Genomic DNA, 27,732 nt, shown 5'->3' on the forward strand with positions numbered 1-27,732 from the left:
TTCAGTAAATTATAGTTTTAATGCTGACACAGGGAACTTGTGCAATGTTTCCCAGCAAGCAAACAATCAGGCTACCTGAAAAACAAGTCAATTGCTCCAGTTACTGTCCTGTTTTGAGGTCTCCCGTATTCGATAAACAAGACATTTGGTCAACACAAACTCATGATTTATAGAGCTAAGCAAGACAAGGAAGATGTAGACAAAACAATCATCAATACAGTATATGGTATATGCATATTCTTCTGACATTTTTTTTTTCTTCCTGGGTTACCAGTGTAGGAAAATTGTTGCATCAGCAGCTCATAGAACTGAAATATAAATCTTGCTGTTAAGCATATCTAGGAAGGAAATTAATAGTCAAGCCTTCTGTGGCTAGACAATGCACGTCACATGGCAGCTCTCTGTTTCATCCAGAAATAGGGTGCTGAAGACATCATTAAAAAAGGTAGGGTGGTACTTGCAGGCTCTATCACAGTCAGGATTAAAGTTCACTTCCAGGATCTGAGGCTGCATAATTCTTTTCCCTGCAAAGGGGAACACAAACATTGCCTCAACACAAGCTCTGTAGAGAACGTGAATCAGGACCTGTCTTCAAGCCAGAGATTATAGAAAACTACTGGAAAAAGCCATCTTTTATGACCCAAGCTGGCAAGCCGGTAGGGTGTTGTTATTTCAGTGTGTTTGGGTTCCTTTGGAGGGATGAAAGTCTGTTCTGCCATCATTATCCAAAGGACAATTATCCTACAGTTTCTGCTATTATTGTGCTAATCCAATGCTTTATTTAGAATGAGAATTTGCAGCAATTTAATAGGATGATCTCCTTGATACAGCTGTCTTGCTTGACAGTTTGAAACATCTTTCAGAAAACTGCTTCCCTTTTCATGTTTCAGTACAAACCTTCCTTTCTTAAAGACTTCTACCTTCCCAGTTTCCCAGTGCTAGCAGTCCTGTTCTTTCACACTCCAGCCACTCCCACCTGCCACTTCATCTCACTCCTGAAGTAAGGGAGTTTCATTTTCTCTCAAAACTTCATCAGTACAGTTCAGAAACAAATACATGCTATGCAAAGAAAAAACAAAATATTTTATTTCTGTCTGGTGTTGAGATTGTAAGTGAGGGTACAAGCTTCTGATGCATAGGTAAATCATACTATGCTCTGCTCAGATACAACTAACCTATTTATCCATAGGCTGCCTACAGCATCACATCTGTGACCTTGGCACCCACATCCCCATCTTCAAAAGGCTAGGGATGTGCGCAGCTTGTGTTCAGCCAGGGCTGTAATGTGAGCTTGGTCCTTTTACTACAATAGTTTTCCTCAAGGTAGTAATAATAGCGAGTTGCTTTGCCTTTCCTATTCAGTCAGCTCTGGGACAGGTGAAAGAGCATTTGACTTGGACATAGCAGACCCAGATTCAATCCCCTGCTCCACCTGATTGGAACAGCAAAGACTCAATTCTCTACCTCCTGTTTCTCAAGCATCTCCCTCCATGAAAGTGATTCAATATTTACAGAATCAACTACTGCAGCAGTGGGCTAGGGGCACCCACCCAACATACAACACCTAATTACTCTTCTGACAAACCTGGGCATAAGCAATTAATTTTTCCTGTATCCCAGGGGCAACGTCAAAGAAAAAAGTACACACTGTTCTGTTTAATACTCCCCTGGCACTCCTTTCTGTGTTGGCACCTCTGCTGCTTTTCTACCTACAAAAGACGCGTGTCTTGTACACTTTTGTACAAGGACATTGTTGAGCCTCCTGGTGAGGTAATAAAAGAATTCACCCTATTTAGTGAATTTTGCTACCAGTCCTCCACAACTGGCTGGAAGAAAGGTCCAGGCAGCCATGCTGTAGCACTAACATGAAGCAGCTTCAGATACATGGTCTTGCAGGGACCTGGCAACAACTGTGTGATGGTCCCGAGGACATCAACAGCACTGAAATGGTGAAGGTGGTCCCTTCCATGCTTTAATAAGTAACTGTGCATTGAAGACACCGGGTCCAAGCCTGGAAGCCACAGATAGTAAGATGTCACTAAGGTTTTCATAGAGACAGGTATTTCAGACATTCTCTCACCACAAATAGGAAAGAAAACTCGCTGCTGTCAGAGTAACTACACTGCTGTACAGTTGAGGTTGGTTTCTTTTTTTTTTGTGTGTGTGTGTGTGTGTGTGTATATGTGGTGGTTTGTTTGGTGCTTTTTTGTTTAAAAAAAAACCCCAGAGAACAGCAGTAGCAGGGGCACAAGGGAAGCAAGGACTCAGCCAAGTACAGTTAACAGCTCCCCCATCACTCCTGTTAACCAGCATGGTGGATGCTAACCCCGCAGATCTGCAACTACAGATATACTTTGATGTCAGTAGGAGGCACAGAACACACAATTTACATTGCTTGAAAAAACAGTAAGAATTCAGACAGAAGAAATAAATTTCTGAAAGGGTCCACAAATATAAAGAATTCAATATTCCAAGAAACGAGCTTCTCACCATCTCTGCTGGTGTCCCATTTAAGCATCAAGTCAACAGCATATATTGCTCTTGACGATGGATAATCACAGATGCCAAGAGGTGCAGGTTTAGCTGAAGCAACTTGGAACAGTTCAGCAAATGCCTTAAAAATATTTGCCTAATAACAGAAAAAGGTATCCGAATGAGAAGTGAGGTTCCAATAACTCATAAATAGAAGCAACAAACATTTTTAATCACTTCATTCACACAGCTTTTTAAAGAGTTTGCGTAAGTTACCCTAGCCAACAAATTATAATTGTGCACAGTATTAGCTTCAAAATGGCATTTAGACCTAAAGACAATACAGAGAAAGTGCTGAGCACCTGGAAATAATATCCATGGCCTTTTCTGGGGAGCAAGTCAGTATCACAGAAATCCTGAAAACAGGGAATTTAATATTAGCATTAACCCTCTTTCTCAGGCATTATGTACAGTACTGCACTTATGTGTAGAGGAGGGGAAGAAGAAAGCCCAGGAGAGCGCTGTGAAGACCAGCAGTACAGCTGTGAAGTTCCACCTTTTTCCTGCCTATTAAATTGTATTAGTTTTGTTTTGTTCTGCAATGAAAAATCTTCTACCTACTTACACCCCTGTAAAAATGGTCATGGGGACATTGAGATTTTAACATACTACATTGGTATTTTGAGCAACAGTCAGATACCCAACGTGAAAGTGAAATAAAACAGAAAGAACATACAGGTGTGAATTTTAGCACTGAGTTATACTACAGTGAACCATTCCTTCTAAAATAAAAAGATGGTGTAGTACTTCCTATTCTGCACACAGTACCACTTTAGGTAACCTACAGTATGTATCTGACATCTCTCTTCCTTGTAGTCTCTTCCAGACTATTTTAAACATAATGCTGCAAAACCTGTCATACCTGAGCATCATTGATTGGGTATGAGGGTCTACTTAAAACTGATGTAAATTAATTTATGGAAGTCAGCCCACAGCTGGGCAATTTATTAATTTTCGAAAGCATATGCTCATATAAATGCTCAGCTACTGTTTATTCTGCATCTTTTAGCTCCTGATAAATATGCAATTATGCAACCAAACCACTCAGTTTTGTGCATGTTTCTGAACCATCCCTTCACATTCAGCTTCTTCTTTCAAGCATGAATTACAGACAAAGATCAATGAGAAGGCACTCATCTGCCTTCCTGCATATTTTATGGAACTACAGTACTTAGAGCTTCCTCGTCCCAGATAAAAGATGCCCTATTATTAGGGAACCATCTGTTTTCTTGTGAAAAAGCCATTAATGTGATGACCAGGGCACAGGGCTCTAGCCAGCTTACTAACACAGAGAAGTTGTGCCAGCAGCTGGAAATTCTGCAGTGCAGTCTCAAAGGCAAGAATTAATTTAATTAACAGGGGTTCTAACTTAGTATCTCAGAGACAACAGTGAGCAACATCTGTAGTGATCAGCACGCTTTATATTCTGGACTTCCCTGCCTTTTGCATGAAGTACTAAATCTTCACAACCATGCACTTAGATTATTGGCAACCTGCAAAAAAGAATTTGCAAGCAAAAAAGATCCTGATCGCAGGATCCTGATGGTAGTCAGGACTGGCTTTATTAGTAAGTCCAATATAAAGAATTCTCATAGTGTAATCATGAAATAAAATTCTCAAATGCTAACAACAAAGTGTTTTGGGGGGCAATTATGCTAAGTTAAGCAATGCTTCTAAAGTAAAGGTTAACATCTGATATCATTTGTGGAACTGATACACATGAAGTATGTCTCATGAGAAAAACCCAAACCACCCAACACTTCTGGAAAAGCTTGTTTGTTGAGTAAAAAAACAGATCCATGAACATTTACACAAGAAAGATGAACTGACTTACTTGTACTGTTGTCCAAGGATATTCAGGATACTGTTTTTCAAACAGAGGAATAAATTCTTCACAGTGTACCTAAAACAGTTTAGCAACATCAAAGACCATTTTGGTTGGGAATGACTGAGCAAACATGACAAGAAAATAGAGTATCAAGTATTTCTTGCCATTCATGCAAATCCAGGTAGAGAACTAGGGAATTAGACAGCTCCTGAATATCTTCCTTGTTACAGTATTCCTCGTTATAGAAGATCACACTAAAGCCTTTGACAATGTTTAATTCCCATTTTAATAATTCTTTTACTGCTCTCTATCAATTTGGGTTATATTCAGGATGTAGGTTTGTATTACCTTATATAATCACTGATGACTGGTGTGTGTGTGGGGGGGAAGAGGAAAATATTTGCTTAGGACTTTGGGTACTTTCAACACCCTGACTGCTCGTTTAAGTGGAACAGGTTATTTGGCAACAGTCACAAAGGAGGCACTAGAAGATTTTCTAACAGTAGAAAGGCAAGGGAGTGTTTTGGACTGTTTGCTTACCTGTTTTAATGTGATACCGGGAGCGTAATTCATGACTGTGAAATGCTTCTCATAGTCATCCAAATCGTCAAGTGAAAATGCCCTAAAGGAATAAAACAATGCCTTGGTTTCCAAAGTATCAGTTTTAATTCTAAGCCCCTCTACATTAGTGAGGGGAACATAATTACCGATTTGAAAAGCGCAGCCAGAATACATCATAGATATACAGTTTGAGTGGTTTCACAGACCGCAGCAATACAACATAACGGATATCAAATTTAACCATCCCCACATCTTCTCGGTGAAACAAAACTGGGTTCTCAATATATTTGCACACTACCTACAACAAAACAAAAACACAGTAAATATAATTAAACTGAAATGAAAACAAAGTGTCACTGGATCTCAATGATTTAAGGTATCCTTATATGCACTTCAGGATTTCTTTTAGAAATGTGTACCAATGCACAATGTTGTTACGCAAATAGGTACCTTTTATCAAACTCTTTGACATCAGGGTGGGGTAAAGTGGGAAGCCAAAATGTGCTTAATTGTACAAAAAAAAAAAAAAACCACAGAATTTTATTTCTGTTTTGGTGAGCTTGTTTTAAACTAGAAATGTGAAGCAATTCTTTGTGCATTTCTGCATTCCAGAAAATACACATAGTCCGCAAACCAAGAGAAATAAAGCTAAAGTGACACTGTGAGGTATGACTGTGTATCGCTCCCTATAAAAAGCTCCACGATTCACCCATTGTTGGCAAAGGCGGTACTTTGTGCCACTGAGTAGAGCTGTGGATCAGCAATAATGAACCACCACAGGACAGAAGCAATAATATACCAGAATTTATGAACAACACTAACTATACCTAATGTGTGTTCATCTGCCAGTCTGAGGATTAGCGTTACAGCATCACCACACTGGAGTATTCATTACTGTCAGGGCAAGTTTTATTTTTTAAACAAGAAAACAGCAGGCTCCAAGTTCATCACTGCAACAAATGAAGCTGACCAATTTGAATCTGAATCAATTCTGAATTGACTGAAACAGTGTGCTTATGGCCAGCATATGAATTTTGTGGAAGATAAATTTCCTTCTTTGCATTTTTAGACTCCTCCTATGAAGCATTTTTTTCAGCTGTTGCCTTTAAATCACATTCAAAACCATGCACTCTAACCTTTGGGCTGCTTTCCCTATGCCTGATGATATTGTTAAGACTGTTGGTGATGTGGGTATCCAGGCTCCTGGCCAAGTTCCATGGTTTGCATATCCAGTGATTGTCTTCTCCTCTGGGGGAAGAGAGAGAGGGAGGGAGGGAGAGAGAGAAGAGCCAAAACCTGTAAGTATCTACCTCATTCATCTGTCTGAACATTCACTTGAACTGATTTAGGTACTCCCCTGAATAAATACTTTATAAAGCCATGGGCTACGGTGCAAGAACTAAGGAGTTTTAACTGACAACTGGGAGCAACAGGCCTTAGGCATAACGGAGAGAAAAGGCACTGGTAGCTTTCAATGATCTTTTCAGTTCAGGCCCAGCATGCTTTCACTGTTTATTTCCTTCTTCTGCATCCCCCTCCTTCAAAAGGGGAAAAACTCCCCATCAACAGCACAGCATCACCATGAACACGCACAGGTCACAGTGCAATCTGCAGTTTTCCAAGTTGATTCCCTAATTACATCTCCAAATCATTCACATTAAATGACACCATAACTCAGCTCTTTGGGAAGAAATCACGTAATATTTCAACAGTTCAAATTGCAAGAAAACAAAAGCACACCACCACTTTCTCACCCTCTAGTAGCTAGGTACCTCAAGGGGAAAATTCTTTGAAATATCCTTGAAGAAAACAGGCAACATGCTGGTCTTTCAATGTGTCTTTCTGAGTAAGGGCAGGGTAACACCTGATGTCATCCTTTCCTCAATCTATTAAAGCATCCTAAGAAATTTCTTGAGCTTCATGATAAATAGCATAAACTGAGCTAAAGTTAGTGGTGTTAACTTCAGAGGTCTGTTTTGTTTGTTAATTTGAAAATTCCTATCCCCTCCTTCCCATTCCCTATATACACATTGCAATCATTGTCAATCCTTGAAATTAAAAAGGAATCAAAACATCATACACTAGGGATACATGTAAGGAATACTCTCTCCTGGTCAAGCCAGTCAATAACAGAATACTTAGAGCAAAGAACGGCCAAATTAAACACCTGGCAGGTGGCACCATAAGCAAGCATTACCAAAGCAGCAATCTTTCAACCAGAACACTCCATGGTAGGCATAAGAGCTTATTCCATTAGCAGTACCTAATGATCTCTTTCTCTCTCTTACTAAAAGAAAATCTTAGTTTTCATCCACTCCAAGGCAGCTGCAGCAGCAGAAAGAGCATGCTATTTAAAACCCTAAAGCTCCACAACTGCTTTAGGCTAACACTAAAGCTGTTTTACTTTCACAGCCTTATGGAACCCAAGTACCCAGTACACAACCCTATAAACATTTTCCACTCTGGCTTAAGAGCAAGAACAACGGCTACTGGTCCCCTGGAGAAAAAAACCCTACATTTGTTGTAAACACATTTCGATCCTTTGAATATTTGTTAAATACAAGACCTAACATCTTGACTAGACAAAAAGCAACACAAATCTGTATTCAAATCATGGTGAAGTTTCTGCGTTTCAAAATGCATTGCTTAAGCTCACGGTTTCCAGGTAAAATTCACTTGAACATAAATGCAGGAAGAGCAAACTGATGGCAGTATACAGCTGCTAAGCCCAAAATGTAGGCTTACTGCTATTTGAAGAAAGTGGGATCAAGAAAGCACAAAAAGCACAGAAGGGGATACACAAGCTACCTTCTGTCACGTTGCTGAAAGTAGCTGATGAACTGAGGCAATTCTGTTTGAAGGTTAAAAGTACGAGGCAACCATCTTGGCCCGTCTGGTCCTCCAGCTCGTCTAGAAATGGATGCCAGGCAGTCTTTGACAGTCAGGAGGTTCTCACACGGGAACTGGTTCAGCATTACCTCAGGCCTTTCCTCACTTAGCTTTCTACAAAACAGAGAAGTTGTTGGGTGAAGAAGGAAGCTTGGGAGGCCTTTGGGAGCACAGCTTTTATAGCAAAAACCTAAATGGTATTATCAGAGGAACAATTGCAACCTATAATCTTTGAAGTGTGAGAAGTTGTAGAGGATGTCTGCTTCTCCCTCGTTGTCTGTGAATACAAACCGGGGATGTGTCAGGTTGTTGAGGACTTGCTGAATGTCTGTGAAAACTCTAGAAAAAAAAGGCATATGAAGAAAAATGTCAGTTTGGTTTCTGAAACTGATTAACTTGTGTTGGAACAGAGAAAAGTTTTAAGCTTAGCTTTCTACAAGAATTATGCTTTACCAATACACACTTTCTGTGACAATCTCAATCTATACAAACACTTTAAATTGAAGTGGGACAGATTAAAAACCCCTGTACTTTGAGGCAGATATCTCAAAGATACTTTAGCTCCTACAACTTCACAAAAATGGCAATTCAGAAGACAACGACTAAGTCCCTGACAGAGAAGCACCAACATGAAATCACTATTCTACATGAAAAGCCCCTGCATGAGAGAGACCTTATAAATGCCTTCATTGCAGGAAGAGCTCTAAAAATCAAACTGCTGTCATCAACGAGAATTAATAGGAAAACTTGACAGTTTAATCTAGCAGCCTCAGAAAACTATTTTCATTTGTTCAGAACTTCACACACAGAAATTTCTAAATAATCAAAACATATGGAAGTATGCGCAGGAAGTACACACAACTGAAGTTTAATATAAATCCTCTCCCAGCCCCATTAAAAAAACACATCAAAACGCAACCCAAACCTGATACGCATTACAAAACATAACTAAGAATAAGGCAAGATGTTGCATATCTTACTAAATACCTCCTTCAAATAAACCCAACAACTTCACTATCTGACATGCTAAAATAAGCAGATAGCAATATACATAATTTTGGTGTTTTTACAGTTAAAGTGAGGTCATTCAGAATTCAGCATGATGACTCAAGAAGACAGACTGACATAGGAAATAGTTCTCATAATAAGGGAACATTGAACAGACTAAGCAACTGCTCGTTTTTCCCATGAGAAACCACTACATTCTTCCTCCTCTCCTGACCTATTCTTATCAACTGTGTAAGTTTCCTCTCCTCCTCTGCTACTAACCAATTGGAAGATACATTCCCCTGAGACAGACTTCTCTGAAATGAACTGTAAAACCAGCCCAGTCACAGGGGGAAATACATTATTTAAAAAGAAATGTACGTAAGATGTTTTGCATAGCTCAATGTGTGACATACTACAATGGTTATACTGTTTATGCTGGAGCCCAAGATTAAGAGAGTCGACTTCATTTCATTGTAGATGAAGAGAGTCAGCCTGGCACCCCTGTTCAAGTCACCAATATTTCCCCACTGTTGCAACAGAGCAAAGTTAGTATCTTTATACAGCCCCACTAGCATTTCTTTCTACAATACGTGGCTTCTTCTTCTAAGTCTGCACGCTAGGGGAAAGCACAATACCAAATTTGATGTACTGGATCCAGTACAAGGTTCCATCAAACCCATTTCATATACAAGCTACCTAAATATCCACTGGTGTGGAGCAACTTTTAGTCCTTGCTGAAGCAAAAGTGAATCAAAGCAGTGACCTGAAGATAAAAGGGAAAGATAAAAGGAAGTCTTGAAGCATCCAACATCCCCACACAAACATGCATGCAAGAACACATGCAACGTAAGAAATACTAGAATTTAAGTTGCTCATGATCAGCCCCTTACAAACAGACCCTACAACATAAGTTATCATCCCGCAAAGACACTAGTCCTGTGTAGCTGGATCCAAACCTAACTAACAGGTCTTCTCTGGTATTCCCTTGTTTCTAGTTAACTAAGTTGGTACATGTTACAATGTCTGCTCTGATAACAAACATCCACATATAGACATAAAAATACAGACAGATAAAAAAAATGTGCCAAGTCCCATTCTGGGTTTGACAGATGACAGAACCTCTACACTGCAGTACTGTGGTATTAGCAGACCTATTTTGGACCTTTCACTCCGATATGAATGACACAGTGAACTAATGAAGCCAGCTGACCATAACTCCTGAATGATTTTTTTCCCTCCTTGTCATACAGAAGTCCTGGTAGAGATGCTACAAAGTCTGGGATTAAAGAAGTTATTATTTGGTGGAATTGTGCAAATAAGATAAAACATGTTAAATGTTACTTAATTTATATAAAGCATTTAAAGCTAAGAAGCAGTTATGAGAATCAACTCCCAAAGCACAGAGCTGACAAGCTCTGATCAAAACAAAGAGTTGTCATCTTGTCACAGCTCTTCAGGCATCTCTACAAAATTACTGATGTAGCTGAAGAGAATCAAAAAAGAGAAGATCAAAAGTGATGATCAAGCCCAACACAAACTGGAAGGACTTTCCATATGAATTTTGTCTTTGAAACATTTAGTTCTTTTAATCCACCTTTTTTTCAAGCCAGCAATCAGCACAGCTGGATAGAACAATCTCCCTAGGGCAGCAGTTACTATTAATGCTACAAGACCTACTTGAACCTGTAATTTTGCTATATTAAACTACATGTTACTTGCTCCCTTGCTTTTCAGGATTCAGGTTAAACATTTATTTCATTTTCCCATTCTCTGTCTTAGCTTTACTTGGAAACAAGATGACTAAGAACTTGTCCCAGGTTCTAAACTTCATAACTGCATGCATTTAACATCTTCCAAATCCCCTACACAGCGGCAATACACAAGGCAGAGCTTGCACATTAACAAGCCACACACATCTACCCAGCTTCACACATTCCCATCTGTCCATCCATGGTGGCAGCCTTAAAACCATTCAAGCTTTGAAAGGGGCCAAGAGCACTGGAAGACTGTAGCTCCCACTAGGTCATCTGGACTCTGAGATGCTACCCTGCTCCTGGAGGAACTTTAGCAGATAAAATTTAGAATGCAAGGAGGACCTTCTGGCCTCCTGTGGAGGCCAAGTTGCTCTCCTTTCTCCACTCCAGACAGAAACTGGATAAAGAAGAGAACCTTTAGGAGTACATGGACAAAGTGTTGATGACATTCCTTAGAAGGAGAACAGGAAGGATTTGGCATGTCTCCCCCATTCCTTCCCTGATGCGAATGCCATTCACCTGAAATACGAGATGCAAAATAAAGAGGTAGCAGTGAAAAATAAGTCAACATTTCCCAAGATCCTCAGTTTCTTTTCATCTCTATGAGAACAGAGCTACCTTTGCCTCCCTTATCTGAAATAGAGGCAAGTACACTAGATGAGTAAGCTTTTGCTTATTCTCAGTCTAGTAACCAGAGATTTAAACAACTCAATGAAATATAAGACTATCACTGAACAAGTTAACAAATGTCTCTCAAATCAAAGTGACTTTGATTTTCAGTAATTCTTCTCAAGTAAAGTTCATCAAAAGAATAACAAATCCCCTCAACACAAGAAGCTGGGGTGTGAGTATACCTACCAAACATGTTTTAGTCAAACCTCAACCCTTAAGCAAAACGTTGCAAGCAAGAGCTTGGGATTCCAGTGTCAGACTACAAACACCCTGGAGTGCAACTCGCAGCACATGCTATGTAATGCTATGCTTTTCTGGAATAAAACTAGTAATAAGGCAGTCTAGCCATGCAGTGCAACTGCTTTTGCTCACAAAAATCCTTTAGCTTTGCAACATTCTTCCAGCTTTCTTCTGAAATACTTTCACACCATACACTCCCATCTTTGTTGTAAGGCACGTACCCAGTTTAAAACATCCCAGGTTTTGACAAGATTCCTGTGTGGCAATCTCAACTGAAGGGGAATAGTCTGTTATATTCACACAGCTCAGAGAAGCACATGTACCCCTATGGACATGCATGCTATAATGTAGAAGAGAAGTCTTTAGTCTTTCTTACATACTTTAGCTATATTCCATGGTTAAGAGTTGCATAATGTTGTAACTTTCCTTTCACCCAGAAGGTGGCACTTACTTAAAAAAACCAATGATCTAATGTATATTTTTAGACATTCTGTAAGTGACAATCCATTTACTCTGAAGAATCCAACAAGAACAACTAGTAAGTCAGCATCTTAAGCAAGTCGCTACGTATAAACACACCTTCAGCTTGCCTGTTGTTCAAAGCTGGAAAAAGCTGTTCAGCCTCAGCACACTCCAATTATTATATTTAATATTGGTAAGAAAGCATTGTGTTTGCAGATACGTACTTGAAAACTTTGCCTTTGTCAAAAACTGGTGGGTTTATTGCTATAGGTAGTTTTTCCTTGTTTTCTGCTAAAATAGCCTAAAAACCAAAACAAAACAGAAAAACACACAGAAAGTTAATACTAGGCAGAATAAATTAGCAGCCTCAGGTCAATGTCCACAATATTCAGCAGATATGAACAGCAGCTTAGACCAAGCTGAATTTTGAAGTGTGCACAATCAGGTTACTAAAAGAAGTGACTGAAAACCAACATAAGCTTTAAGAATAAGCTACAGGTAAAACATTCTGTATGATTCGATGTTCATCCAAGTGTTTTATTAGCAATAGCCTATTGAAATTTTCTTGAATTGTAAACCTTTACAGGTGGTTTTCTACAATTCCTTTCTCTACGTAAGTATTTAAATACATATATAAAGGTGCATTTGTAGTCACAGTAAAAATGACAGTCCAACTGAACATCTTATTGATCCATTGCCTTCAGCGCAGGCGAATTCCACCAAATACATTCTAATAAATATAGTGCTGTGTAATATGCTGCTCAGAAAAAACCAATCAGGACGAGCAGAGGCAGAAGGGAATCAGAGGTAAGAGGCCATTAGTAAAAAAGGAACAAGAAATCTGCTTCAAGACCAGGGCTTATCAACACACCCTGAGAAACTCCTGTTTCTCCTAAGCATTAAACAAAGTATCAAGTTATAGATGATCATATGCAGTGAAAGATGAAGTTACTATCTTCCCCCAAAAAACAGAAAACTGACCATTTAGCCATAGTGTTTTATTACAAATAACTAAAAAAAATAATAATTATAGGAGGCTGGAACCTAATTCTGCTCCTGCAAAAATGAACAAAAGGCTTTTTGCAGTCTTCAGTAGTAAACATTCTTGAAAAATCACACTCCATCTTTTACAACACCTCTGACTGATAAAAGGAAATGCATATTGGGATCATTGCTGATACCCTGTCACAGGAAGTAGCTCACAGAAATTCTAGGATGGGAGGAGTACATCTTGAGAAACTGATGTAGTTGCTGTTTTGCAAGAGCACCCCGAGTTCCAGCTGCTGGAGGCTGTCCTCATAAGCAGCAGTGGTAAAGTGTCCGTGCAGCCATGGACATACCTCTTTACCTTTAAGGCTGTTATAGGGAATACAATCATACATAACTGGAAAGCATAAACAAAACCATAATCAAAGATCTCAGACATCACTTTCTAAAACAGACTGGACAGTACAAATACAAAATAATTCCACAATCACCTGACAATAGGAAGAGAGCCTGTACTCTTAAGAGAAGCCTACAGTTCTCAGAACATACCAGAGGATTCACTACTGTCTTTTCAGCGACTCAAGTGCAGGGAGCTGTTGCAGAACAGCAACTACTCTAGCCCCCTCAACAGATGCTTCTTCCATCCCAGACATTTCATTAAAGGCCACCTCCCCTGACACTGGTTTCTGCAACCACTGCCCAACCATTACGCATGTACCATTTCAGTTACAGCCTCTGTGGTCTGCGTTGAAGACTAGAATTAGGTAACAGAGCAAAGAGCAGGTAAGTGTTGAGCCACAATGTTGCTGTAACAACTCTGTGATTCTTTTAAATAGAACACTGAAGCCTTCAGGTTTATTTAAAGGAAAATTAGAATAAGAAATACAACATCCTTAGCTACAGTAAAAACAAACAACACAGCCCATTTAAGAAGTGATTATTTTCACACAGTAGTAAAGCAGAAATCGTACAGCAATAGCAGCAAGCAATTTTGAAACTGTATGACTTGCATAAACATTTAGAAACATTTTCACACAATTGAATTTCCCAGCTTAACTGCTGGCTCACATATTAATGCTGTGAACAGACCTCTGAAGTTGTCTGTACTTTTTTGCACAGGTAGCTCTGCTTATGTGAAAACGGCAATTGGCATCAGCAACATGATATCTCTTTATAGCCATCTCACTTCTGGTGTTCAAGGATCTGCAAGGCCCTAAGCTATTTTTCACGGGTCTGTCACCAGTTAAGACTTTAATCTACAGCTAGACATTCTGAAGTAAAAGAAAGGTCTGTTGGTTGGTTCTAGCATCACTGTCTTCCTGTCATGTCTTCTCAATAGCCGAGTGGCAGACACACAATAAAGGTAAAAAAGGATAATTTGAGAAGATGTTTTTAAGGTGCGGCAGTAAAGGAGTATGCTGTTTGCTCATTTGCCAAACACAGCTCTTTAAACTTGACCTGACCATCCCAAACCAGAGAACACATGCAAAAAATTGCCTTATCTGAGACCCAGGCACTTTTGCCAAGAGAACACCTGTATGACGTGGAACTATGGGTACACTGTTGTTCCTCATCTGTGAATGCAAAGTACGCCTCTCTTCCAAAACCACAAAATCCCAACCAGGCAATCTGACTTCAGTTACAAAACAGCTTAGCTATTTTGAGTGTACTCTCATTTGGCAGAAGCAGGTTAACTTCATTTCTGACTAGATACTGTTAACAGGCTGGATCCAGCATCTTTTGCCTATCCTCTATCATAAGAAACAGGTAGATGGGGTATAAATTTTTCTTTAGAAGCCGCACTTTGAACAGTTAGTGGCCAGTCATCATCCTCATAGGCATCAGGTTTCTTCGTTTTTCTTAAAAAGGAATCTCATGAAGACTTAGTTCATGAAAAGAGGATTTCAAACAACGGTAATTTCACATCCTTAAAATACCACAAGCATTAGTAGAAAGGAGAGCAAAACAGATGAGCACTTTGTAACAGTGCCATCAAATTAAAGATGTCTCTGCTCCAATATGCAATGGTTCTAATCCATGACATGAAATGAGTAACAGGCTGAAAAATACAGCCACTCCTAAAATAATAAAATAAATCTTTCTGTAATTCAAGACTGACCAGAAGTGCTACAATAATACATCAGATTGGTAAGCCTATTAGACAATGTATCAAATATCTAACTGGAAGATGGGTACCTTATAAGAAGTACCTTGTAGCATGCTTGTAAAAATTACTGCAGCAACACATTAGAACTCACGCTTCAGTTTTTAAACAGTTAAACATTGTATGTAGGACATTTCTTGTCTCACCATGCTTTCTTCAAAAATTTTTCTTTATTTAATATCTGTACTCTAAATCAATCTTTAAGCCTAAAAAGCAAAGTCAGAACTCCTGCAATGTTTTTTTTAGATACTGCCTCCTCTTAAAAGAGATAAAATATGAGATTAACTTGTTAAAATTATACCTGGTAATGCTCATCTGATGGCTCTGGTGTAAAACAGTTGACATCCAGCACTTCAGCAGGTACCCACGGTAACAAGACACACTTCCTGATCAAGCGATCTGTTTCCCCATGAGCATAATCACGAGTCACTTCATCTGCAGCAAAACAAAGAGAACCTTTAGGAATTGCCCTTCATTCTCCACTGCAAATCTTCCTCATGGCATATCACACAAATAAAAGTTGAAAAGTTAATACTATAGTGTTCATTATTTAAATGTAAAATTAAATTTAAAAACTACATTAAGAAGGGTATTATTTAGGATGCAAAAATTAGTCTGAAGCCATTTCTCATCCACATGATGGGGGCCCCCAACCAAGATGACAGGAATAAATCTTTGGCCTGGCATTTCCCAACTGCCAGTACTTTAATTTCTGACTCAAAGCTGCAAACAGACTTTGAAGGAAATTTTCTGCTCTCCGAGACAGTGATTCAAGATATAAGATCTCTGTCAATAAAACATTAACAATATTTTTTGACTGATAAAGGCCTCTATGTCACATAAATTATGGAAATATCCAGCAGAGATCTTTTACATTTGATAGCATTACAAATATGCAATCATTTTGGTCTTGAAATATTTGTTTTACTGCAAAGTGCTCAATGACTTGTAAGAATATGCCCTGTCTTTTATTGCAAGCATAAGAAAACAAATTAAAAATACTTGGCACACTTACCACCAGTTTCAAGGTCTCTCAAAGGCCAGAGAACAGTGTAAGCCATTTGCTGTGGCAGGTAGAACAGAGGTGCTGTTGCAAAACTAGGCTGATCTGAATGCTGAATGCGTGATCCAAATTCATCCATAATGTACCAGACAGGAACCTTCTCCTCTGCAGTCTGCGCGATTAAGAAGAGCGAGACATCCTGCACATAGCAATTGCTAGAAAAGCACCGCAAGACAGAAGGTGCTGGCAGCGCCCACTGCACGATTTCTCTGTTTCCTACTCTAGCCAAGATTGTGAGCAGGTGCTAGGCAGACAGTAACACTCTCACCCTTGCAACTCTGAGGCTAAGCCAGCCTAGCATCCAGCCACTGCTGGGAACAGCCTGTTGCTATGTCAACTGCACAGTCCCATCATCTTTCTTATGCTACTGCCTAGAAGACCGGCTTCCCCTACACCAAACTAGCTAGGTTCAGGGCGCCAAACCAGCAGAAGGCTGTCTGGTAGGATTAACTTTCCTTCAGTTTCTATCAGAGTCACTTTGCTAAAAGGAGTTTCAAGTTTACAGCTTACAAGGGAAGGAGAGCAGAACTCCCTCCTGCAACAACAGCTGGCTGTAAGTGTTACATCATCAAAACATCCCTTCCTGCAACACTTGTCATGATAAAATCCTGGATGAATGAATAAACTTTAAATTGGTTGGTAGCACTATTGTTGCCTTTTTACAGAAGCAGAAATGGAGCACAGAGATTAAACTTAAGATATTCAAGCAGCCCAGTGCCAGAAATATAAGACAAGTTCAACTACAGGCTGAATTAATTGTCTTCTAGGAAATCACTTTTTAAGTGGTAACACAGATAATTCCACCTGACTCACAAGCCATTCATGAAAACAAGATGGGGAACAAAGACACAGGATTGAAAGACTGAGAGAAAATATGCAGATATTCCTTTTATTTACAGAAAAACAAAACAGTCATAACAAATCCTTTTCTCAGGGATTTTTTCAGGCCTGATACTACTGTGAGCAAAGCTGATATCTTAATTGATAAAGACAACCACTCCAGAGAACAACCTCGAGTTCCTGAGCTAATCGGTTCAGACTGGTCATGCTCACACTGCCCAGGGTCAGCCCTGCCTGTTCTGTACAGGGCTTAGCCCAACAAATTCACTGTTCTCTTTAATCCACAAGTCTCACAGTAGCCTAGGAGCTACATTTCAGACCCTACAAAAGGGTTTTTAACTGAACCCTGAGGGTTGTATTCCCTCAGAAATGGCATGTATGCGCTTGAGGGTGTTTGAAGGCTCAAGACATGCCAGTACAGTGCTGAAGGACTAAGCAGGGCAGTGGGACCAAGCCTGGTACGGTCTCTTATCGACACTACTTAAAAGTAGCAGCCCTTGGAGTAATCTATGCCTAGAAACACTTAGGCTCCATCTTGAAGCTAGTTGGTTCTCACCTGAGGGTGAACTAACATTTACACAGTACAGACAACCAGCTGTCAAATACAGACCAGGAAGTTATTTGACAGTGTAGGTATATCCCTGGTATGTAAAGCACTCTATACAAGTGCTTGAGAAAAACTGCAAGCACACCTGAGACATTTTTATGTCAGACAATTGATTCACAAGAGGTTCTTGCCTTCACTATGAGAAAGTTTGAGGAGAAAAAATCCATTTAACATACAAGCAGATCTTGCCCTTCTAGCCCCCCTTCTTTAGCAGCAGATACTCTTCCCTTCTCTGTAAGAACCTCAAAGTTCTCATCAGAAAGCTGGTAGCAAGCTACCATGCATTTTAGCCCTACATGGCATCTGCTCTCCTTCCAAGCAGATGTTTATTCTGAAATAAAGGATGTAAAGGACCTTTTTTTAACTGAAAATATATCTTTGTTATTAGCCATATACTGGAACATCTTCACTCAGGATTCTCAGAACTTTTTAGCATCCTAATCAGGCTTTAGAGACTTACCCCTTGAGAAAGCTGGTAGGTCTGATTATATTTCCACATTTCCTGCAACACTTGCTCAATGCTTCCCTCATCTGGGATTTCTCCATGAAAGTCGATTCCCATGAGATTTGTCATTCTGTGCAGTAAGCCCGGTACGTGAAGCAGCTGCTGGCGGGCATGTTCAACTCTGTATGTCCAGGCGTGGTCAATGAGGAAAATGCTTAAAGAGAATTGTGGTAACATTATAACCATTGGGTTTGTTTGTTTGGGTTTTTTTCCATGTATGTAGCCAAACGTTCTGTGAATAAGAGCTATTATTTCCTTGCAGATTGTTTGATAACTAGGTCTTCTCTTACTCTCAAAATCACTCCCAGAGCACACACTGCAACATCACAGGTTTGGAACAACTTCCCAGCAGTAACTCGCACTCCGGTTTTGTTCTGGAACATTTATTTTACATTACTTAGTACAGGGGTCCTCAAACTTTTTAAACAGGGGGCCAGCGCGCGGATGAAGTGGCAGGCAGTCATCTGTGGCTGCTTGGTTTCCCCCCCGCAACCCCCAGCAGCGGGGGTGTGTGTGTCTGTAAATACCAGGGGCCGGATTGAGGACCCTGGGGGGCCGTGGGCCGTAGTTTGAGGACGCCTGACTTAGTATTTCCCTGAACATGAGGAGCAAACACAGAACAAGGCACCCAAGTTTGTAAATATAGTTCCCTTTAAAGGGTGGGAACACAAGTTTCTTCCCTTTTGATCAAGTCCACTGCATCAAGCTGATATTCTTGCCTGAAGAGGGAAAACAATACATTATTTTGCCAAAGTATTTGAGGGCCTTGTTAGCCATGAGCTCTGTTACATTTACCATCATCTGTAAAACTAGGTGCAGAGGTCTGATCAAAAGCCTGTATTTGCTATTACAAGAAGGATTACGTTTTAATTCTTTTTATTGTTCCTCCTTGGGTTTTTTGGGGTATCCCCCCTATCTTTGTAGAAAAAAATGCATTGTTTTAGAAGAATTACCATTGTAGCACAAAACAAAATCACAAACAACTGGCACAGCTTCCCTTGACAAGTTTAACCCCTGTTTAGGGTGTACGATTTTTACAAAAAAATCATTCAGCCAGAAGGGTTCTCTGCATTTTGGTTATATCCTCTTAGTGAACTAAGTTAGAGAAAAATCTGAATTCTATTTGCTACAAAACAAAACAAAAATCAACCAAGCAAAAACCACAATGAACCCTCCTGCAACAAAACCACCCCACCACCCATATTTCAGAAAGCTGTCATGTACAGCAAGTATCCTTGAACAATTATTGTATCTCATATTCCACATACAGAAGAAACCTCATGTAATCCTAAAATTAAAAACTCCAGAGAATGCTAAGGCCAAGCTCTTTGGAAATGTTTGCGAACAGGCATGTTTGCATACAGCTTCTAATTCACAAGCATCTGAACACTGCAATGAAGCCCAAGATTATCATAGGAGCTGTTTTGAACTTTATAATTTAAGTGTATTCTCAGACTTAGAAAGGCAATGACTTAGGTTAAAGCAGGCACGTAAAGGCAGATACCTATGCTCTATGCTGTTTTTTACTCATCGGGGCTAAATTCAGATTTTTAGACTTTGTATGTTTCCCTAAGAACTATGAAAGTTCTGGCAAAAGAAGTTTTATAGAACTCAGCAGAACTGTCCTTAGATCTCCAGCAAAAATGATATAATCTCACTGCTATCTATTAACATATGACAAATAATAGCCTGTTCTATGTTTGAAATCAATAAGAACACAAAGCTGTGTTGTAACATCAAGTAGTTTCTTATGCAACTCTTTTCTAGTTTTATAGCTGCACACTAGCCTCATATTCACAATAAATAAGCTGATCCTGAAGAAAGGCAACAATAACTTGATATATTCAATTATGCATGCATAGCATGCAATCACACTCAAATTATATTTTAGTCAACTGGAGGAAATTTGGTAGTCCATGTATCATTACTTTGAAGCTGCTTAGTACCTCCTTAGACTGAGATTTGTGAAGGTCACAACTGTTTCTTCAGGGTTTTTTTCCCAGGGCACACGGGCTTACAGATACAAGGTTTTATTTCTGCAGAATTAATTTCAAGGTTGCCTTTTCTCTATTCTCTCTCTTAGCTTACTAAAACCAATTTCTAGGCATCTTCATGATTTAAAAAGAAACAACATAGCACGCAACTTTTCTCAAATAGGCAGCTATATATTACAGTAAGAAAAGAGGATTTCTGAGCAGGATAAAACATGTTTTAAAGCAACCTGTCTATATCATTTTAGGGACTAAGACTACTCAAACACTGAACACTAAACACTATTTCTGAAATCACTACTCACCTATTGGGATTAGAGGCCTGAAGCCCATTCTCATTTGTTACGATAACTTTGAAACAAGGCTCATTTCCAGGATTTGGTTTCTTTTTTAGTTCTTCTTCCATTTCTTCATCACCTTCTTCCTCCTCATCTGCCTCTTCTACTTGCATTATTCCGAAGTAGTCACCAGCATCAAATACCTGAGATGGAAAGTGTACAAAATATCAAGCAGCTGGTTGAGGCAGTACCCTGATACACATAATGCAACACTTAAAAGGCACTTGTAGACAATTTTGGCCTGCAATCTGCTAAAAATTGGCATTTTTAACTTGAGAGATAAGTGAACAACAGTATTTATTCTTTCACATTTTAATAGAGTTGTTGTTTGGGAAGTTTCTTCAGTTAATATTGGCAAAAAGTTTTGTTGGTTTCTTTGGTACCAGTAGGTCTAGTGATGATTGTGGATTAGTTTAAATCCTCAAAGAATTTTAGAAGCTGAAAATAGAATACCTTTGCTCAGCTTTGCTAAAATCAACAATTTCAGACCTGCAAAACCAGGTGTTACTCAGGCTCCACAACCAAAGTACATTAAGGTGCCTGAGGAAAAAGAGCTTTTACCAACCAAGTTCTGAAGTAGTTAAGAAATCTCAGCATGTTCCCCCTACTCTTCTTTCCCTATAAAAGGAACTGCCCGTGCTCACTCACCTCTGCATGAGCTGGGAGATTCCTTATACTGCTGAAAGTTAAGGTCTATACACTTTACCTCTACTAATGAATGTGCTGAAAGGGGTTTGTTTACATCTTTGCTTTGCTGAAAGTTAAGGTCTATACACTTTACCTCTACTAATGAATGTGCCGAAAGGGGTTTGTTTACATCTTTGCTTCCTCCGGACATAACACCTTCTCATCTAGAACCTACACAAATTATGTAGGTCACTACACAAGTTTCCCTTCTGCCCAAAATCTTGCCAAATGTTGGCCTTGCACATCTTTTGCAGAACCAAGACACTGCTGATAACTTGTGTTAATTCAAAGTAAACATATGCTTTCAGGAAGAAAAAAATGTGTAAGGCCTCAGAAGACTTCTTAAATCCTTTCAGAGGGATTTATTTTGCTAAGTCACTCACACACTAGGTAATGAACCAGGAAGGCACAGACAAACCATTTGCCTCAATCTAGTCTCACTAGAAAGTAACAGGAGGGGAGGAAGACCTAGAACGGTGACCTCTAGCTACTGGTTTAATATGCCAAGTGCAGGGATACCTAACCTCCGAAACCACATTATTAGAAGTCATTACTTCTAGTCATTGACAACTTATTAGCTGTAAAATCCCGGTGGCAGCAATAAGCTCTTATTTGTTCAAGTGGGTGTTCCTTCAGAATGATTATTTCTGCTAAGCCCCAACAGAAGGGTGAGGAAATCAACTCCACCTTTGTAAAGCAAGGCCACCTAGACAAAGCAGATAGCTGCCCACAGACACCTAGCAAGGGAGGAAAGCAGTGGGGAAACAACACCTACTTCAGATCTTAATTTAAACCACAGCATGGTATCATAGATCAGATCTAAGTGGAAAAATGCCTAAAATTCCCTCCAGGGAAAAAAAGGCGAGGTATTTTCTTTTGGACTGGGGGTGGAAAAAGAAGATGCCAACAATATGTTGGCTAACTCCACATATATATTTTTCTCAGGGTAAAGAAAATTACCTCACAAAAAACCTCACTGGAGATTAAAAATACACCTACTTAAAAAAATAATCAGAAACTGACTTAACATCCTCCACTTTAGCAGGCATTAAAATAGTCAGTAATTCTAATTTCTTTCTAGTTTTCCAGTGCTGCTAGAAGAGGATAACATTACTCAGTAACAAGCAATATCACAACCTCTTGCTGTTGCAGCAGCCACTAAAGTTTCTTTAAGCCTCTGCTTGGTTGCCTGTAAAATTCATAAGTCATTCATGTAACTGCAGGCAGATTCCAGGTAAAAGAGTTCTTCCTTGCGTGGTTGTCAGTGGTGATCACAATTTATTTTCACCTGGTTAGCTCCCAGCTGGATCAGCTCCCTGATCTGGCTCACTGCACAAGTGCTAATCCCAGGCCACAGCAGGCAAAAAGTATACCAAGGAACACGCACTCCACTCCTCCCTGCAGTGATGCTTTGCTGTTCCTGCTGTTGGATCAGAGCTGTCCTCGTCAAGCTCATTAGCCAGCAGAGGATAACACAGCTAAGTGACTTGCAGTCATCAGAAAATTAAAACTGCAAGTACAATTCACTGGAGTCCACTTGACACTTCCAACAGTATGACACTATGTATACTTTCTACACTTGACATTTTGTCTTAAGGAGTTTGTAAGAGCAGGGCTATGAGGTGAGCCAGCTGCTGACTTGGAGATTAGCCTTCACTTGCCACAGGCTCCACCCATTTACCAAACATCCATGATGAATGTTAATATCAAGTTCTACCACTGTGGGAAGCTGTTGGCTTTATGTTTTATTAAATATCAACCAAAGACTTAAAAATGAAGGGGCTCCAAATTCCCCAAGCCAAAGTTTTGGTCTCTCCCTCCAATAGGATCAGCTGTATGAGATTGCAGCAGTTGTATTTAGCAAAAGATATCCACTTTTAATACCTTTCCAGCATAGTTATGCTTAATGAAAACTCTCTCCTAAAGAATTTATAACCTTGAAATAGTGAATTAGATGTATTCCTCATCTGAAACAACTTACACTTCTTGGTACAGCAGCTCAAGACCACCTTAATCTGTGGCTTTTTGTGAGGTTTTTGTTGTTTTTTAAATTCATAATTGATAACACAAACCATTCAGTGGTGAACTGATTGATTTGGCAGAAGTGCCTCGCCAGCAGTATGAACATACAGCTTGTTGAGTGGGTGGCTGACACTGTTGTCCTCTCTTCCCACCTCTCTTCACGAGGGTCTGTCAAACTGTAAACCTACTAATGCAGCAACTCCATTAAAGGGATCTTAAGCTACTTGAGCAAAAAACAGCTGGGTAAGATCACATCAGCAATTCAGAAAGTATAACTCTCTGGTTCAAGTAGAACAGGGCAAACCTGCATAAGGTGCTCCACCATTGTAATAATCTCTAGAAGACAGCAAAAGGGGGTAGCAACATATTTGGCGGCAAAAATATTTGCAGGCAAAACATGCTTGGGCAAAATCACTCCCTCTTCATATTCAGGTGCAGTTCCAACCTAACAAGCCTAATGAACCAGAGAACATGATAACAAAGCAGGCACATGTCATGACAACTAACATGCACAAGCACCTTCAGCAATTTTCTTTTAGGCACATTGCAAACTGCTCTGAAGGCCACAGGTACCCTCTAAGCAACAGGCTGCCCTCCTCTGCTCTGAAAAATAGTGTCTAGTAGTATTGAACATGCTGCATTCCTTCTAGTAATTCATTTAAAGCCTCTATTTCTAACTGAGATTAAACTTTAAGCAGTCCTTTGCCAGTGATATCACAGGGCCACAAAAAATCTTGCTACAATACACAGAAGCTGCCACTTAACTTAGCATATGGCTGAAATAGGAAAAAAAAAAATAGATGTAGCACTGTATTTCCCAGGCTTATAACCAGACTACACATGGCTTCTCCAGTAACATAAGAAACATTTTAGGGTTTACAGTAAATTATTACACATGCATATGTTTTGTTTTTTAAGTTTCTGCCAGAAACAGAGAAGTTTACCTCCCAGCAGACCGTGAATGCTAAATGCAAAAATAAATAAATAAAAGCAAGTTTATTGATCTAGCAGATATATCATGTTTTGAACAAGCCATCCAATGTAATTCATGGTTACATAATGGTCTCAGAAGGAAACCTGCTCCAGCAGATCTCAAAGTAAATGAAAAAAAAGCCCAAACCTCCACTTATCTCATAGGCTCTAGCCTACACATAGGAGGGAGGATGCATTCACTCGTCTTAAGCATGTGTGTGTGTTGGCAAAAAGCTGCCTGGGCTGGATTCTAGAAGTATTGATGTAAGAGATCTTTATCTGTATTATGGATGCCAACTTTCCAAGTTCTACACTAGAGAGTTTTAATCTTTGTAACAGGTTAGAACAAATGAAAAATCCTTCCTACTTTCACACATGAAACAAGGAAACTCATCCTGTGCTCCATGTTGCACTGATACCCCCTCCTCCAGTTAATCTTTACTACCTAGACTCCCAAAACATTTTCATACTTTCCCTTCACCTTCTTTGTTTTCTTTACTGCTGCTCCTCCACATGGTCCAGTTCTAAGTAAGGTACTGCAGCTCTGTCTCTACCTTCTCAAGGGCTCATCCTAGTCCACGGCACTTCTCACAGCAATTTTCCCTGGACATCCTTGTCTTCATATCCTTTTGCACTTCTGGATAAAACCCAGAAGCTGCAACAGTAGAGACAAGCACCATCAGCAGCCTAATTTATCTGCCTAAGCACACTGAAATTATTATCTCTCCCCACACACCGAAACAGTACAAAAGAGAACACTAAGCCACCACTACAAGCAAAATGAAACAAACAGAAGGAGCAGCCTGCCACCTTAGTTAGGGCATATGCTTTCTTCATCCTACCTTTTGCCACCTTAGCCTCTGTAAAAAGATGAGGACCATGGGTCTACACTCACTCTATTGTCTTACCTCTAAATTTCACACACCCCCCAAAAAATTGGTAACATGCAAGAATTTCAGCCACAGGACACAACTCTTAAGCCCACGTCACATCACAGCACAATTCCGAAGTTTGCCAGCTACCTCCAGCTTCATAATACTGGCAATATGGCAATACAACAGCTTGCAACTTTGGGTTTCCTTACCAGCTTTACATTTCACCCTGTTCCAGTACATCCTTCTCATACCTTCCTATTTAGGCAGAGCAGTATGTATTTCCTGCTCCAAGTCACTTGCATGTATGCTTGTTGAGAGAGGTATAACAGGAAGTTTATGACTGGGCATATGCTTGAGTTAATGTAGATTTATTTTCTCTGTAATACACACCTATTCCTCTTGTTAGCAGTACCAGACATACAACAGTTAGAAAGCAGCAGGAACATATTCAGACCCTTCCTGACTGTATATGCTATAAACACTCAGATTATATCATGACTTGCTAAGCTTCCCTCCTGTCCCAACTTCAAAGCCGAGGTGGGGAAAAGCAGCACTTCAGTAATTAGATACTAGTTTACTTGTACATGGGTGTTAAACTACAGCCCCCTCTCCTTCCTGACTGTCCTATCCTTCCCGTTCAAACTCCTCATCCCATCTCACTTGTTTCTCCACTGCTCATCATGCACTCTAGCACCCCACCACTAAGTTCCCTTCTGACCCCATACCTGCATGTTCCCATCAGATCTCCTTCTCTCCTCAGGACTCAAAGTTCACCTCATTCATATTTCCTTCTCCAGGGTGATTCCTTCAGACTCCCTGGAGCACTCTCAAGTCTCCAGACAACTAATTTCGGGTCACGTCTCTTTCCTACCTCAGTTCCTTGTTCCTTTATTGCAGCAAATCCAAGACAGCTTTCCTTACCACCGAGGCTGGCTGTGTATATGCAAAACAACAACAAAAATTATCTAAATTCAGCTTGTGCCTTTACAAGCTCTCTGTCCACAATGATGCCTTTTCTCCACTTCACTTCTCTTCCCTTTCTCATCACAAAGCTCCAGAAAGCAAGTGAATGGTTACTAAAAACATGAGCAAAAAGGGATTCTCCATCCTGGAGTGTGCCTTTGCTCCTATACTCCCTTCAGTTCAGGTCCAGGTCCAGAGACTCCTGCTGTCAGCTTCAGCTGAAACACACCTAGGCCCTGCAAAAGGATAGTCTGCATCTGCCTGGGCAGGAACAACAGAGGAACTCAAGAAGGCTCACAAAGGGCAATGATACCAAATTTATGTCATTGCATTTATAAATGGTGATTTTACAAAGGCTTACAACTTGCCCAAAATTCAGCCTGATCAAAAGTCACACAGCAACACCACTCTGAGATGCTTTGTAAAGTGGTCCTTGCATTGTTATTGCTTTAAACATTGCCACACATTCTTCTACCACCACCCAATTCTCTGAAAGAGCTGAACAGCTTTTAATTGCATCAGGAATAAATGAACAACCAACCAGCCAAAAACACTTCCAGCAAATAGCTACAGGTAACTCGGGCATATGCAAGAGAAGCCGACTGCCACAGTTATACATGACTGAGAACATGTAGAACACTGTGGAAGTGAAGAGAACTAGGAAGAAGACAGAAAAAAAACCCAAACAAAAAAAGAGGTAAAAGCCAACCCAAATCATAACGCATTAACATATGACAGGGCCCTGACTTTAGCGTTACTATTGTTGCTTCTCTAAATTCCTTTTTAGCAAAAAGAGCTGAAGGCTTTAGGGCATATTCATCACCTCTCTCCAGTACCAGCTCTCCAGTTACCAGGACTTCCAAACGCTTTCAAGCTTTAGGCTGACAACAATAAGATGAAATCAAACACGCACAATACACCTAATCGCTTTTACAGTGCTTTGGCGAGACAAACAGCACGAAGCTTTCCTCACCCTCCCCTGCTAAGCAACCTCTTGGCTCCCTTCTTCACCCCGGCTGGGAAAGGGGGCCCGCTCCCCACGCCCCCCTCACCATCGCGGGGGGTCGGACGGTTGCTTCCCACCCAGCTGGGGAAGGGAGGAGAAGAGTCCCCTCACTGAGGGGAGCTCCTCTGGAGGGAAACACCGCGCGGCGCTTCCCGCCACAGGGGCTTCCCTCACCACCGTTCCGTTCCGCCCCGCAACGGCCCACGGCCACCCACCTCGCCACGCAGCTTGCGGCACAGGCTCTCCCAGTAGCGCGCCGGGACCCTTGAAGCGCGGAGCGCGGCCCCATGCAGGGCCACGAAGTCCGACAGCTCCAGCTCGCCGTCCGCCGACATGGCCGGGCACCGCCGCCGCGCGCCCCGGCGCCGACCGGAACGCAGCGGGCGGGAGCGGCCCCTGAGGGCGGGAGCTGCGCGCGCGTGGCAGGGCGCTGCCAGGGGCGGGGCCTCGCCGCTCTGAGGGGCGGGCGTTGAGGAGAGGGCGGTCGGTAGCGGGGCGCCGCGGGGGGGCTGCCGCTGCCTTCCAGTCAGCCCTGAGGAGAGGGGTCTGAGCGGGCTCTAAGTCTGCTGGGCAGGTGTGCGGTCTGCCTGCGCTTTGTTCTCCTGCCCTTAAGCTTTAATAAAGCCTCGGCATTCGTAGCACAGTGCTGGCCACAAGATTTTTGAGTTTCCCAGTGTTTTGTGATGAAGGAGCTTTTTGGGAAGGCCCCAGCCATAGCCTCTGAAATGGGTTACCGGTGGGGTGCAGGGCATAACAGGGGCTAACTGCTGGCCGCAGCCATGGG

At 40.7% G+C, this 27,732-nt stretch overlaps 1 protein-coding gene across 2 annotated transcripts; it reads right to left on the bottom strand.

Annotated features, from left to right (window-relative positions):
• Positions 1-27,359, bottom strand: TTLL12 (tubulin tyrosine ligase like 12). Of its 2 annotated transcripts, XM_027789396.2 has the most exons (15): positions 27,164-27,292; positions 25,851-25,912; positions 20,391-20,566; positions 18,050-18,248; positions 16,095-16,254; positions 15,381-15,514; positions 12,153-12,229; positions 8,033-8,149; positions 7,730-7,924; positions 6,058-6,169; positions 5,068-5,219; positions 4,901-4,982; positions 4,367-4,435; positions 2,491-2,629; positions 1-524 (listed from the first exon to the last, which is right to left on the bottom strand). In XM_027789396.2, the coding sequence occupies exons 3-15, from the start codon at positions 20,534-20,536 to the stop codon at positions 373-375; spliced, it is 1,734 nt and encodes a 577-aa protein (XP_027645197.1). In that variant the 5' UTR covers positions 20,537-20,566; positions 25,851-25,912; positions 27,164-27,292; the 3' UTR covers positions 1-372. The 2 variants fall into 2 exon arrangements, with proteins under 2 accessions (XP_027645197.1, XP_005239407.1); XM_005239350.3 differs by lacking the exon at positions 25,851-25,912 and having other exon boundaries at positions 27,164-27,359.
• Between the last annotated feature and the right edge of the window lie 373 nt (positions 27,360-27,732).

This window comes from Falco peregrinus, chromosome 6 (assembly GCF_023634155.1).
Source record: "Falco peregrinus isolate bFalPer1 chromosome 6, bFalPer1.pri, whole genome shotgun sequence".
Taxonomy (NCBI): Eukaryota; Metazoa; Chordata; class Aves; order Falconiformes; family Falconidae; genus Falco; species Falco peregrinus.